Raw genomic sequence first — 16,353 nt, 5'->3', positions numbered from 1 at the left:
AGGAAAAATGTCTCAGTTTCAGGCAAGGGTCCCTAGTACGGAAATGACCGAGTGGAAAGGTATGAGCGAAAGAAAATCTACGCAAGTTCCACCTTAGCGTAAGGCACAGCTCAAGCTAAGGGCTCCGAGTTCCTAATCCTGATCTTGGCCTACAGAATTCCCTCTGAATACTGCCCTATACACTAAGATAATCTCCCCTGTTGATGGACTATTAACAGTTCATGTACCTTCTTGTCAGAGTGACCGAAAATCCTAAGTCTAAGGTACAATAATAATGAATTACACTTACCTGCACAAGCTTCACAAGTTTATACGTTTAGACATCAGTTGTTTAAAACATCCCCCAGCGTCATTGTGGACAGGGCATCTTCGCACCAAGTTCTGTCGTACCCCATCTAATATTCACAGCGAAGTTATTAATGTATCGCAGGTAGCGATAATTATTGCGTGGAGATCGTCTTCAGTCTTGGCAAGGGTCTCTTGCGTAACACTTATCACATGACCCCACAAGGACATCAAGCAGGTCAGGTCACGTGAACGTGCTGGCCACAAAACAGGACCTCCTTTGCATATTCACCTTTGAGGGAATGTGTGGTCCATGTCTTCACGAACCATCAGTGCAAAGTTGGGTGGGGATCCATCAATTTAGAACCAGACCTACACCTCAGCGCGCATCGGGTTTGTCTCTCGGACAATCTTAGCAACAGTAGCACCGTTACATGTATTCCACTGACAGAGGTATCGGAACGATTTTCACTTGTCTCGATCATTAAAAAACCAGGGTCCGTTACCCCAAAATGATATATTTGCCTTTCTCTATCGTCACAAAACGTTGTAACATTATCACGGCATTACCTAGGAATAAAATTCTGAGACGTCTTAGGAGCGAATACCGATACTTATTAATACCAGAAACAAATTCCCTAAATTAGGCTGTGATCATCCAGATTTTTGCAAATAAAGCCGTCTAGATAGTGTAATGCATTTCTTTATTTATAAAGACCTTTCGGGTACTGTCTGCACCAGACAAAGTCTTAGAAATTGCAAAACAAATGTGCATAGTTTTTACCGAAACTGACACTTAATTTCGTTTCACGAATTTTGAACTTTTAATCCCACAACGATATCGCCAAAAGCCATTACCAGTAAATAAGTATATGGCTTTAGTCGTAAATATTGATACAGAATCGTGAGAGGTGAACTACTAGGTGTGTTTTGGAGAAGAATCGGATGGTTCACCAAAATTTTTACCCTCCCCTTTCTATGTTTTGTATTTGTGTGAAGGTACCATAATTATTTGTGTAATATTTATATTGTGTAATATTTTTCTTGTTTTTCTAATTATTTGTGTAACATGTATACTGTATAATATTGACTATTGTAATGCCTTAGATGAACTCTGAGGTCTCTACAACAATAAAAATCAATCAATCAATCAATAAATATTGAAGTTCTTTGTTTTAAGAACTGCATTACCTCGCTTGGTTAGAAACATAAACTAATAATAAGTGAAAGATACTGATAGCGTGTGATTCATCCCTCATCTCTTTAGAACATTGGTAGAGATAACGTTTGAAGGAGATTTCACGAAGCTCACGCTTTTATACGTTCCAGTCACAGAACTACACACGAAGCGTTGTCTGTGAAGATGTGAGCCACCTTTTTATTGTATTTCATCTGTCCACATCGTTTCTAACCTACGACGAATAATTTTGTAGCAGTTCTGGAAAAAATCAGAGACCGAAAATCAGACTATTGGAAAAATGTAATTCTTAGATGTCAATACCTACATTATATGTCTTTATTAACAATCAGGTAGCTCAGTTGTAGTTTTACGCACAACAAAGTGACCTCAGTCACCCGTCTGGTGGCTGCCGGTCATGTGACTAGAATTATAGGTCATTGAATTGGAACACAGAATAGAAAATTCTATAATGAGTTCATATTCCACTGCAGGGAAACTAAGCCTACAAAACTGTAGTCCCGTATTTCATGACCGAATTTAACCGAAAGTATTACAACGTTGTGTAAATTGATATTTCTTCAGACGTTTCCATTATTTTGAGAAGAATATGTAATTCTGTCTCATGTGACACACAATAACGTTTTTACGTCCATAACTCTTATATTTATATCCGTTTGTTTGTGAGAGGAGCGGTATCCTCTATCAATCTATTTATGTAATGGCTTTGAAGTGTGTTAGCACACTGATTTAAAATTGTTTCACAGCAGTATATTGTAATACTAACATATTAGAGATAACCATGTATAATTACAAATTATACATGAGAGTTTAGTAATGCTGTGATTTTAATATCACTGTTAAGCTGACGTATGGTTAAATCAGAATGATGAGAGAAGGAAAACAGAGTATTTTACTAGAAATTACAACAACACAAACGCACTGCAGTGACAAATCACATGAAAAAATTACGCATATTATGTTCCCTCAGTTTCTTCCTCAGTAAAGTTATTAAATACAATTATTAAAATAGCAATGAAGTATTTTATACGTAAATGCTCGGTGACTGGGTCATTCGTGTTAGACTACATTCTCTATTCTGTCTGCTGTGCTTAGGAAACAAGAAAAGAGGTAGCTATTCTGACAAAAGAAATTCTGATGGAGTTCCACCCGTATGACAGCAAGTAATTCTGACTAGAAATTCCTATGTTTCAAATAACATATTAGATTATGGCATTTACTGCAATCAAATGTATTTAGTTATTAAATCAACGTCATACATATAAGTTCTTAAGAAGTATTAGTAACATACTTTTTATTAAGAAGGGAAACCACGTTAGGAGGCTGTTTGACAATGATATTTTTGGGTATTTTTTTGGGTGAGCAGAATGAATTAGAATTTAATGAAAGTTTGATATCGTTTTATTCACATTTAGAACAGTTTCTGTGATCTTTCTTGAATAATTTCACCCAAAAATAACAAAGTTACTCTGTGATGTCCGCTGAAAGTTGTGAGAATAGTTCTCCAGTTGCGTGCCGTGTAGCCAGTTCGATTTTCATCTGAAATCAAATAGGTTTTGATTTTACAGTAACAACTCATTTTCTAACAATAACCACCTCACTGCAGGTGAAAATAATGAAAATTAAAACTTTTGCAGGTGTTGGCACAGTTTACTTCGATTTTCACGATTTTTTCTCTAATTATGCAAAGAAAAATACCCTTTAAATCGTATCATCTCACAAGTTGATTCATATAATTCGTAATTTTATAAAGAATCATACTATCAATTTTCATAATGATTGTTTCTATACTTCTACAGTTAGAATGCATTCAAATGTGAAAAAAGTCATTTCGAGATTAACGCATGTGTAAAATAAATTCTCGGAAACTAGAAATTCAAGCTGGTTAACGAAGCTGTAAAATGCCTACCGATTAATCTGCGATTAAAGCACCATATAATATTCCTTCTTCTTTCTTACAGGCATCGTTTTGCGCTTGCTGCAGTGCTTTCCAAGCTTTCCGACCTTCCATCGATTCCAATGAACTCCGTCGATTTTGTCGGCTCACGCGCTGATTATTTATTTGCTCGGCATAATTGAAGCTTTGCGTGCCTACTACATTTCCTGCCTCGTTCATGACCATCAGAAGGGATGAATTTCCTTCTTTGAATAACCCCTCTGCTAAATACGTTGCCAATTCAACGACTTTTAGTCCGGAGTGCAAGTGTTTAGGAGCCAATCGCCAAATAGTGGAATTAAAACTTTTATTCGCATTTTATGCGTCGCCAGCATACCGGTGGACGTGCTCCGCCCTATCTGCGTTCGAGCGTGTACCGGATGTGCACTCGGTTCTATGGTCATAAAATCTAAACGAATCCGAATTTCAATTTGACATTTTGACAGCGTATTCTTTGAGTGTTAAGCCAACGACTTAAGCAATAAAAAAAGAATCGGATTTTTTGAACCTCCTAATGTGGTTTGCCCCTCTTAAACTGAAAGAAGTGATTCGATTTATTTCATTTTTCATGAAGTTGCTACATATAGAATTAGCATTTCTAGAAACGTAAGAAGACATATTTTAATATCTCGCTGTGAGCAAACAGTATGGCAACAATGCGTTATAAGCCGTATGAGGCAGAGTACTTCGGTTTCCACTATCACATCCAGTGTGTGTGGGAAGAACAGTTGTCAGTAAAACTCTGTGTGACCAGTAATTGTTCTGAGTATTCCTTCTTGCTCATTTCGTGACAAGTACGCCGGAGAAGGCAGCACGGTGCCGGACTGTTCTCGGAACGTACTTGAATGATTTTTGGAAAGTAAAGGCATTGGCCAAATCATGAAAGAACGAAAACACAACACCTACCGTGCCTTATACAGTGTAGGAAAGTCGTTGGCATTCAAAACAGAGCCAGTCGTATCGGAAAGGGTAATTAGGGGCCTTGTACGGTTTTCAAGGCAATCTTATACCATAATTCCTGCAAAATAGCGACGGTTTCGGGTAGCGACGACGGAAGTGGTTGGGGATTATACACCATTATTTCCTAGGTAGACACAAAGCCTCAGTATGATTGAGACCTGGTAACTTTTGTGGTCAGGGGAGATGCGACAGTTCATCCTCGTCCCCATGAAACCAATCCTGGAGCTGCTTGATCAGGTGTCCTGCCTTCCTAGAACACAGCATACCCATTGAGCAACAACGTTGTATCATTATATGGTCCAAATTAGCCAAAGTAGTCAGAGTCCTTGGCAGTAGGTCATTGAAAACCACGACACGGCTCCCCAAGTCATCACCAAATCCCCGCCATGTTCCATTCTTCGCACGTAAAGTCGGCCAGATGTTGGAGACTGTGTGGAACGACGCTTTTTGGAGTCTATAAGGTTTCACCGTTCAAATCCGGGAACTAGTTGTCACTTATCACTGACTGACTTCCACTACCGTGAAACCCTTTTGAAAAGAAAGGCTCCAAGGAAAAGAGCAAATTTGTAACATATCTTTACATGCAAAGTGTTTCTCTGTGTTCACCACACTTTTCTTTATTCATCAATCTCCTGACTGGACTGATGCGGCCTGCCACTAATTCCTTTCATGTGCCAACCTTTCCATTTCCGAGTTGCACTTGCAACCTAACTCCTTGATTACTTTCTGGTTATATCCTCTACAGCCCACTCTAGTACCATGGAAATCATTAACAGATCTCCTACCATCCTGCCCCTTCTCCTTTTCAGTGCTTTCCACATAGTCCCTTCCTTTCCGATCCCGCGTAGAATCTCCTTTTTCCTTACCTCATCAGTCCATTAATTTTCGACATTCGTCTGTAACACCACATCTCAAACGCTTCGATTATCTTCTGTTCCGGTTTTCCCACAGTCCATGTTGCACAACCATACAATGCTGTGCTCCAAAGGTACATTCCCAGAAATTTCTTCCTCAAATTAAGGTCTATGTTTCATAGTAGTATATTTCTCTTGGCCAGGAATGCCCCTATTGCCAGCGGTAGTCTGCTGATGATATCCGCCTTGTTCCGTCCGTCACTGGTTATTTCGCAGCCTAAGTCGTAGCATTCCTTAACTTTATCACTTTACTTTAAAGCAAATACATATTGTCAAAAACAAATTTCAAGAGACATCAGATGCTACGTTTTAAATACGAAATGCATTTCAGTATTTAATCTATTTGCGATGTCAGGTCTCAAAATTTAAACAACCTTTCGCTTCTTGTATAAGTATACCAGTGTGCAGTAGGCAAGGACAATATGAAAGAAATCCAAAATATCAGATCTTCAGCTTCAACGGCCATCCTCAATTTGAATAAACCTATTTTGAGGGTTTGCGTGCATGATCATCAAACAATTATAAAACCGACTTTTCAACTGCCTTTACCTCGGTCCTCATCGGAGCGACTACAGCAGAAATCAGTTTAGCAGCCGTGAAAGAGCACCGCTGCAAAAGCAATCCAAATGTCGGTTGCTCAGTGGTCTTAGTGTTTAATAGTGATTCAGTGTAACGCTTACGACTATCTTATTTCTGTACATTGCCATTTCTCTCTGTGCAGAAAGTTTAACGCGCTACAAAGTTCCATTCCTTTATTTTTGTCAGAATATATTGTAAAGCCTTTCATCCTTTTACTAGTGTGGAAATGTGAACTATAGATTAAAATATTTTGTCATGTCATGTTGTCGTTCAACTCTGATTACTTTTTGATGTCCCTCTTTAGTGAAATGTAATGTTTCTTACATATGATATAGTCCAGATTTCCCAAATACCTTCTGTGTTGATACCCCCATTTTAAACATTATCTCTGTTCTTCTCTTTACTGTTACAAAAGGGTGGTCTATTAAAAAACTAACCAAAACGAACAATATTTAGTAGGATTCCGTATGATATCAATCGCATGCGCTCTAAATTGTGCTAACTCATGGTTAAAGTTATACTGTTCGAAGTAGGTGGTGTCTCTATCATGGTTAAAGTGTCTTGCGACCTCCAGCCCCTCATTTTATGCAAGAAGACGTCGCACTCGGTTCTCTGTCACAAGTCGCGCACCTTGTGGTGAAAGATGAATTGCTTCCCCAACCCCTCTCCCTAGAATATTAGTGCCCAAATCGGAGCAGATATTTTCTCGGTGCCACTGTTCTTTAGACAACTCCACATAGAACCTACGGCCAATAGGTAGCCGTTTGGAGGCCAGTGCCCACGAAAACCCAAGTGAGGTGACTCCTTACTTTATAGCATACTTTCACATAAGACAGCAACACACAGCGAGATAGCAAGAGGCCGTGAGCCGAACTTGTCGAGACGTACCCAGTATCGATCTCAGGCCTCCCACCACCACGCCAGGAACGAAACCAGGGCTCTCACCTCCAGACCCAGAAACACGACAGTTTCTTCGCAGCCTATTATGTGCCTGAACATCAGGGCTCTGCCCTTATAATCTCCTATGGTCCAGAGTGGTACTGATGTTCCCGCTTTCTCTCTCTGTTTGTCCTTTGGACGACCATAGTCTATATCTGATATTATACTTTATAAACATGTATGCTAATTGATCACCTATTTCTGCTTAGCCTAAATATGTAGCCCTTTCTTCTGTGCCTACCACCAAAAAAGCTGGCAACATGTCTCCTCCATTTTCTCCGTGCTCTATCTCCACATCCATGCCCAAATACCAAACAGATAGCATGCTGCATTTACTTGTGTCGTGCCACTACTACAACAGATCACTTTGCGGTAGCTAATGCTACGTAAAAAGGCCGATTAAAATTTTCTGCCTCGTTACTATCTTACTTAATCGACTGAAACACCTCTCAAATAGCAACTTAACTTCACTTAAGGTGTGACTCATATGCCTAAGACTGACAGATCTATCCGGATATCGTACGTCACCTTTATGAGCACAGTCATCGTCTCAAATGTTTCGACTGTTAAGAAATATGTGTGTAACATTGAATATGAGATATTTACATACATGTCCATAGGGAGAGAAAAGTTAATCATAAAGGTAAATAAACATGATTTTAAGGGACTGGAAAAAATTGACATGAAATTTTGATGCTTAGTGAGTTGAGTCGGAAAGCCTTTTAGGTCAATCAATTGGCACAATAAGTGTGTGGGGACGTAGACGACGAAGTGATGTGGCGACAATTAGTCGGAACACGCACAAGCGGTCTACTAGAGGTGTGTGGGTCATGAGTGTCCTAGTTATTTATCTGAACTGTATGAGTAAGACAGTGCACTGCATGAGAAAGTGCTCAAACAACCATGTCCATCCGCGGCTGAGACAAGGAAGCTAGGTGCGTCAACGGAAACTCCACCCTTCTCTGGCCTCGAAAGATCCAAGCACGCGCATTCCGTGGGAATAAGCGTCGAATGCTGCCAAAGTTTGAAATACCCCACAGAATTAGGCTGGACCTAGGTCAGAACAACTTTAAATGGTTCAAATGGTTCTAAGCACTATGGAACTTAACATCTGAGGTCATCAGTCGCCTAGACATAGAAGTACTTAAACCTAAATAACCTAAGGACATCACACACATCCATGCTCGACGCAGGATTCGAACAGTTGAAGTGTGGTAGATGATGGACGTATTCAGTTGTGCTGTGTTGACTTGTGATTGTATCTGTTACATGAAAAAAGATTAAAGGACAAGTAGGACTAATAGGAGTTGCATATTAGAAGGCGAAGACAGCGTAAATTTTTAATATTATTATGATTTTTGAAAACAAGAAGCCTGAGGTAAGACTGCAGCATTGCGCAGCTAGGAATGTTCTCGTCAACTAGTTGCTCGCACATAGCTGAGAGAAAGACAATCGCGTTTCCCTGAGTCAAGCATTAAGATATAAATTGATTAAGGTGTTTCGTTTTTATAGAAATTCTCTATTAAGATTTTACCGTTTTCAAATCATTAACAAAAGTATTGTTCAGACTGATGTTATGTGTGAAAATCAGGTGAAATTTTACTGTCTTTCGAATACACACTTCATTATAAAATCGTTATCGAGGAATATCATTTCACTGGAATTGTTACTGTTACCATCCCCTGTTAGGTTTGTCATTACGCAGTATTGCATTGCACCATTGCGGTATGAAACAATATAAATATTTATTTGGAAATAGAAATCTAGCTTAGCAGCTGCCTGCTTGCTGAGTGCTGTTATGCTTTCGAGAAACCTACAACAATGTTGTCAAGACGCGAGATCAGTGGAAGTTTTGATCAGGGTCAGTTAATTATTTTACGTAAGTTGCACGTTTAATATAGAGACAAGTTGTATTCAGATCAGTTACAGTTCAATTCAGATCACGTTCTGTTGAGTCAAATATTAGGATACGAGTTGAATAACAATTTGTGGAGAAATAGTTTTGGTAATGCGTAGACCTTTTAAGGAATGGGAGGTAAATTTGGGCTAAATTCCATACAGAAACACATAGTAGACAGGTTACATATGTCGAGCTTTACTGTCTGATATTTCGTTGGTTCTTTTCGTAATATGTAGTCAGTGTTGGATTTCTTGGAAGCAAAAAATACCACTGCACTCATTTAACAAACGCTGTAGTTCATTTTTAGGCAATTCGTTTAAAATTTTGTGTTCAATTTTCGAAATTTTGTGATGATTATCGGTTACTGTATTACGTAAATTGTTGGTATAAATGTCCAGGTTCAGTGTGGGTTTCATTCATTGTTGAGTATTTGCATGCACAATGGCAGTTTTTTTTTGTTTGGTCATTCTAACAGTTTTGTTTTGTCCAAGAAATAGTGTCTTATAACGCTTGGTACGATAGACTTTGACCAGTCTGACTTCTCGGGCCCAGCAAAATACTTTGAAGACATGGTACGCAAAAATCAGCAGTTATCAGACCCACACAGTATGTCGGGGCTAATTCTACACATCTGAGATACGTAATTTTAGCCGGCAGATGTACAGATGATTTAGAAGCATTTTAAACATTACTTCAGAAATTGAAATTCGACAGTGACAGCAGTTTAAAGAAGAAACATAACAAAAATCACAACTGAAACTTTGTCACTCGAGAAGCTTTTGCAAAGCGTGAAAACAAAATTATGGGAACTCTCATATTAAACACAACCACAGAATCAATTACCGACATTGTCCGTACGACTCACAATTCTCGTTGGTGATTAATGATTATTGTGATACAAGTAATTTCCGGACATGTGACTATGAACATAAAAAGTGACTGGTCTGCTGAAAATAGGTGTAGTCACAGTTACGATAACAACCAAATTAATCATAGCAAAAATATAACTCAGATTGTAATCATGCCAGTTCTCATGGTCACAATTCAGCTACATCAAATCAGTAAACAAATAGCACGACAACAATTATGCTAGTAGCAACCAACACAGTCAAAACCAACTTAGTCACAGTGATCAACACCGTAGTTCACAGTGACAAAAGTCTTGAACGGCAAGCCCAGCACGACAGATGGAAATGCTTGAAGTCATTTCACCAAATCCAAGAAATATTCAACGACAAGGAAGCAGCACAAGACAATGACTAGCGACTCCGGTAGCGAACAATACGGTGGATCACACAATCCCTCCGCTACCGAAACTTTGAACTTTGTGCGTTTTTAAGACATAGAGACATTTTACTGGAAGAGACTGATGACAAACAAAATTCTATAGTACAACCAATAGTAAACATTTCAGTAGAGCACACTACTCTTTCCGCTCTCCCTGATTCTGGTAGCCCTATTTCTAAGGTCACTAATGTATGACAACAACAGATTTTTCGACTACACATAAGATTAAAATACAACTAACGATTTCTGGAAAAATGTTACCTTGAAGCATCAAATCTTTTTCGACCTTTTGTGTCAAGGCTATAGGTTGTTCCTCTCTTGTCCATTGAAATAATATTAGGAGCAAATATAAAGCCCTTTTGAATATCAATGGCACCTAAGTAGGAATGGAGGTCGATGGTAAGTCACTTTCATTAACATTTCAAGACTGGATCTCGAAACAGGAAAAAGAAGCTGTCTTTTTGACAGTTAATCTACCCGAAATACCATCACAATACTTTGGTAATGACACAATTTGTGCATATACTCTTTACGATGCAATGTATCAGGAAATCGATGTATAGAGTCTCATTCAGGAACATGTGGACAGAGTGGAGCAATGTATAGAAACTAAAAGTTGCGATCTTCTTTACTTTTGCATCACATTCCATTGTTTTTACACATTGTGCAGGAAATATTAATGGTTTTCAATACAAATTCCAGGTCAAGGAGCACAATAAGTTTTGTGATAAACCATACATCATCCTAGCTTGTTGCAGAGAAAAATGGAAGGCAGAAATTCAGTCCATGCAGGACAGCGAATCGTAAAACCTACAGTCAGTTTACGTAACAGCTCATTACACACTGTTAAAAAGAAATATGGGTCGAGTAGATCTGTACTGGGTTCTAGACAGATTAACACTATTATCACATCAGAAACTAATAGACTACAAACATTTGAAGAACTCTTGAAAAATTTTTATGGCGTGCAAATTTCGTCTTCTGTGGACTTACGCGTAAGTTTTCGAGATTCAGAGTTACACCCAGAATGTAGAAAGTATATTAATTTCTTAGGTTTTGGTTCGTGCTACCACATTTGTAAATTACATTTGGCTCCAATATCTCAACTGCCTTCATTCGTGGATTGAACACTATTTTACCTGAGTACTTGAAAAGATACAAAACATTCTATGTTGACGAGATACTTATAGCGGAGGACTCCTGGTCACAGAATAATCCTATTTTGAGAACCTTACTGCGCAGTTTTGAGGATTACAAAACAAGTATCAATCAGTTTAGAAAAATAACTTTTTGGTCATATAATTTCATCTGGGGGTACTGAACCATACAAAAAAAAAAAAAAAAAAAAAAAAAAAAAGAAACAGTTCCCCTCTTTCCACAAAACATCAAATTCGAAGATTCCAAGATTTAGCAATTTTTCATCGCCGCTATCTAAATGTGCCGCTAGTAAATTATGTTCAATTACTGGAGAACACACCACTTGCCACTGGAATGAACAAGCACAGTTAGAGTTTCAAAGTTAGAAAGATGGAATTCTTAATGCTCTAGTACTTGCTCATTATAAATTATCAAGAGACTTTTGCTTATCAACGGACTCATCAAAAATAGGGCTTGGCGCTCATCTAGTCCAAGAAATTCTTTCTTGTGTATGAGGGACACTATAGGATTCGTAGAACTGTACACGACAACAAGAGCAAGGTATGTTTCGTAATCATGTTTCCAAGAATCGGAAGAGAATGGTATATCTGTCCAGAGAAGTATACGCTTTGCCAGTCGTGTCGTGAATAAATCTTAAAGAAATTATTCTGTAGCCATACATAGATTAATTCTATTTTCTAAAATTGTACCCAAATTATACAGCTAAATGTCAACTATTTCGAAAATATTTCTTACAATACAGTGCACAGCAACAGTTAGCGATGAACAATGCTATTTCATCGTACGCCAGGCAACCTTTGACAAGTATCGGGCGACTTTCGCGAGCAACAATCTTCATTTATAACGCAACAAATGGGGCGATTTTCAACCATGACCTGTACACTGAACAAACTGCCACGAACTTCGAAAATTCACCTAGAACCCGAGTAAGAGCAAATAATTTCTAATAAAATGAATATTGTCAGTATTAAAAACAAGTTCTGAGAGGATGCACAGATTATCAGCAAGGTGTTGTTCACTTGAGAGACATTTTTTGTCTATACACAGTGATGATAACACACACACACACACACACACACACACACACACACACACACATATATATATATATATATATATATATATATATATATATATATATATATATATGACATATTCTGCTACTTCTGATGAGCTACATAGCGTGCTTGTGTTTTCTGGAAAGAAGAGTAATAGGTATTTTAGTACCGAGTTTTTCTGTATATATTGTGAGGTAGTGAAGTACTGTTTACTGTACTGTAATATTTATAATCGTAGCTGTGAGGTGTTGTTTGTGTGGAAATAAGTGGACGAAAACAGAGATGGAAATTTTTGTTTGAAGTATATATTGAGATGATAACAGCAAATATGATTAATGCTGTAATAGGATAATGAGATTTATGTTAGTTGGGTACACGAGATGATAATTTTGAGATTTATGGTGCATTCTAGAATAAACCGAGGAAATGATTAATGTAGAGAAACAGTGAGTGAGTAATGTTTAGGACTTAGGGACCCTGTTTCTTGTTATAGTCCATTTTTAGGCCATGTGGTTCAATTCTGTGTTAACAAGCGTTAAAGGTAACTTTTTGAAACGATATGGTTAGATAATAAGAGTGAATGAAGTTAATGTGATTTGAGACAACCCAGTTATGACTTTGATGTGGAGTTTATGATTATCTGATGCAAATTATACAACCTTTTTGTGACACACTCTTTTAGCATATGGTACCTTACTGAAGTTTTTGTGAGTTGTCTTTGTCTATATTCTTGTTTATAGTGATGAATGACTTCTACTGAATTCTGTTGAACTAATCAGCCTTTTCTGCTTTTAACAGATAAACTTTACATGTGTATACAAAACTATGTTATAATAGTATTTGCTAGTATTTGCTATGACCTTAGGCACTTGGAAAATTTGAAAATCAAGATGACATGGATAGCTCATCAACTGCAATAAGAGAAAGGACATTTAGGAACTATGTGGGATACTAACGATGATTTTTTACTTTTCTGCTTTTATTCTTTTTTCCACTTCATAGGATAAGATCTTTCTATATACGTTTTTCTACTAACATGTGTGGCACTGTGAACTGTCTTATTGTATTTACATATAATGTAATATAATAACATGCATTGCTTTAGCTTAAGGAATTTTCAGGTTCTGTTTGCCTCTTACACTTACTTTATTTATTGAGTTTCTTTACAATGCTCATTCGCTGTATAAATTGTTACTACAAGATGCCTTTAGTATAATAATTTTGGTAAGTATGGTACTGTAGTGAGCTCTCATAATTCATGAAACATGTGTAATAGGTCATGAGTGATGAGTAATGAGGAAGCAAGGAGAAAAATGTAAGAAAGGAGATTGTAAAAAATATATGTGAGCAAAGAAATGGTCAAAAAGATGAATTTTTGATGAAATGATTAGGTAGGGTAAATATCAGATGAAACATGATTAGGTAGGGCAAATGTGAAAGATCGTTAGGTAGGGTAAATATGACAAATGTTTATGTAGAGCAATTGAACTAAATAATGTTCACTTATAAGAATGTATAAAACTTATGACAAAAAGAAGGAAAGAAATAAAGTAAACAGTGGAATTTATTGGAAGTCTGATGACAAGTGTGGGTAAAATGATTAAGACTTGCACAAACCGAAGGATGAAATATAACTAGATTGTATGCTAATTATTGAGCATTTTAGGTTTGACTGTCTGCATAAAGTACTCTTTGATGAACATCTTTGTTACTCCCTAATCCATGTTTTTCCTAATTATATATTTGTGATATATGTGTTCTCCTTATCTTTGTGTGCGACCACTATCCTCATGTGCTTATGTCTTGTGTGTGACCACTATTCTTATGTATCTCTTTCTACCTTACTCTCTGTACTTTTGCATATTTCACTGATGTCCACACAAACATATTTATTTGAAGAGATTTAGAATTTTCTGTAGGTCATTCGGTACATGAGTAAGAAATGTTCCTTATCATGTGTATTACTGTACACAGTTTCACATGATTTACTTGCCTGATGTTTTTGTAATTCATTATAGTAAGACCACGATGACATTTTTTATTACTTTTTTTATAGACTTGGAAACCAGTTGTTACCATTACACTGCATGTGAAGACCATATGTAGAACTGTATAGCATCTGACTACTCCTGCCTTAATATAGGTAACTGTATATTGTAAATGTAACAAACTGTAACTCATCGACCATTCATCACAAATTATTGAGTCTTGTCAGGACAGAAGAAATATGTCTACTGATTTTATACTGAAATATACTGACAAATCTTGGCATACTTCACCGATACAAGATGCAACAAACTTTGATAAGGAACTCATCGATACTACAACATAGTTTTGGAGTCATCAATGGATCTGATCTGCTTCAAGTAGATACTACAATGTATTTTACTGTTTGTGCATGTGTGGGGTTGCCAGCTGAGACTCGTGCTTAGTATCAATGAGTCTGCTTCCACATGGTTTCCCACAACAGTGACATAATTACAAAGAGGTAAATAAAGATTCACAAGCTGCAACATCATCTCGAAAAAACACAGTGACCCGTATATGTAATAATTTTCTTCAATTTGCGTCTATGATAACAATCTTTTTTGTTTAACAGATTACCGGTTTCGGTCTTTAATGACCCTCATCAGATCTGTTTCTAAAAACAACGACCTAATGTACTGCAGCCATAGTGGCATCGTCAACATTTAACGATTCCACTATGGCTGCAGTACATTAAGACTCTGTTTTTGTGAAACAGATCTGATGATGGTCATTAAAGACCGAAACAGGTAATCTGTTAAACAAAAGGGATTGTTTTATAGACGCAAATTAAAGAAAATTATAGCTAAATAAAGTTTGGTCGTTTGTGACAAGGACACTCCTCTGCTTACTTTCGTCGTGTAAATTACTATTAACGTGTGTGATTGTGCTTCAGAAATGTAGGTATTGTGTGATGTAGACACAATCTTGTATATGTGAAATAATGCTTCAGGAGTTGTAGTGACGTGTGCAGTGTAATGCTCGTATAGTTCCGACACTGACCTGACCGGTGAGTCTGTGGTAGGCACGCTCGCACATAACAATGTGTGCCATGCGGAACAGCCAGATAGTGTTTGTGTCCGCAACACTGAGGGTAAGCGTGAAGACGTCCAGGTCGGCCGTGCCGTCGCGGAACAGCACGGTGACCTCGGAGCAGGTGGACGAGAAGGCGAAGGATGCCATGGCGATGCTGCAGAGTCTGAAGCAGAGAGGCGAGCCGGCGGCGCGGCGTGGGTGGCGCAGGACGGCCGCCCAGTGCAGGGGGCGCAGCAGGTGGTCCAGGTCGCCGGCCGCCACTGCTGCCGTCGCCGCCGACTGAGACGGTGCCGCGCTGTCCATACTCCAGTACTCCCTGCACATCGAAAAAGGCCTGTAGGCGTACAGTTTCGCGGTTGTGCGATTAATACCGTCAAAGGGTCTTGAGTCCTGAGACTGGTTTGATTCAGCTCTCCATGCTACTCTATTCTGTGCAAGCTTCTTCATCTCCTAGTACCTACTGCAGCCTACATCCTTCTGAATCTGCTTAGTGTATTCATCTCTTAGTCTCCCTCTACGATTTTTGCCTTCCACGCTGCCCTCCAGTACCAAATTGGTGATCCCTTGATGCCTCAGAACATGTCCTACCAACCGATCCCTTCTTCTAGTCAAGTTGTGCCACAAACTCCTCTTCTCCCCAATTCTATTCAATACATCCTCATTATTTATTTGATCTACCCATCTAATCTTCAGCATTCTTCTGTAGCACCGCCTTTCGGAAGCTTCTATTCTCTTCTTGTGTAAACTATTTATCGTCCATGTTTCACTTCCATACATGGCTACACTCCATACAAATACTTTCAGGAACGACTTCCTGACACTTAAATCTATCCTCGATGTTAACAAATTTCTCTTCTTCAGAAACGCTTTCCTTGCCATTGCCAGTCTACATTTTATATCCTCTCTATTTCGGCCATCAGCAGTTATTTTGCTCCCCAAATAGCAAAACTCCTTTTTTACTTTAAGTGTCTCATTTCTTAATCTAATTCCCTGAGCATCACCCGACTAAATACGACTACATTCCGAATTTTTTTTTCTTTCCTTTAGTGCTGGCTCATTATACAGATTGAATAGCATCG

The 16,353-nt window shown here is 38.1% G+C and overlaps 1 protein-coding gene across 1 annotated transcript in view; it reads right to left on the bottom strand.

The window, feature by feature from the left end:
- The window catches only part of LOC126278842 (odorant receptor Or2-like), a 59,919-nt gene extending 44,342 nt beyond the window's left edge, over positions 1-15,577 (bottom strand). Inside the window, exon 1 of the mRNA XM_049979118.1 lies at positions 15,242-15,577. Coding sequence (XP_049835075.1) covers positions 15,242-15,577 — 336 coding nt within the window. The remainder of the gene's footprint in view (positions 1-15,241) is intronic.
- Positions 15,578-16,353: the final 776 nt, after the last annotated feature.

This window comes from Schistocerca gregaria, chromosome 6, assembly GCF_023897955.1.
Source record: "Schistocerca gregaria isolate iqSchGreg1 chromosome 6, iqSchGreg1.2, whole genome shotgun sequence".
Lineage (NCBI taxonomy): Eukaryota > Metazoa > Arthropoda > Insecta > Orthoptera > Acrididae > Schistocerca > Schistocerca gregaria.
The sequence above is the reverse complement of the archived record's forward strand: the minus strand, read 5'-3'. Positions and strand labels throughout refer to the sequence as shown.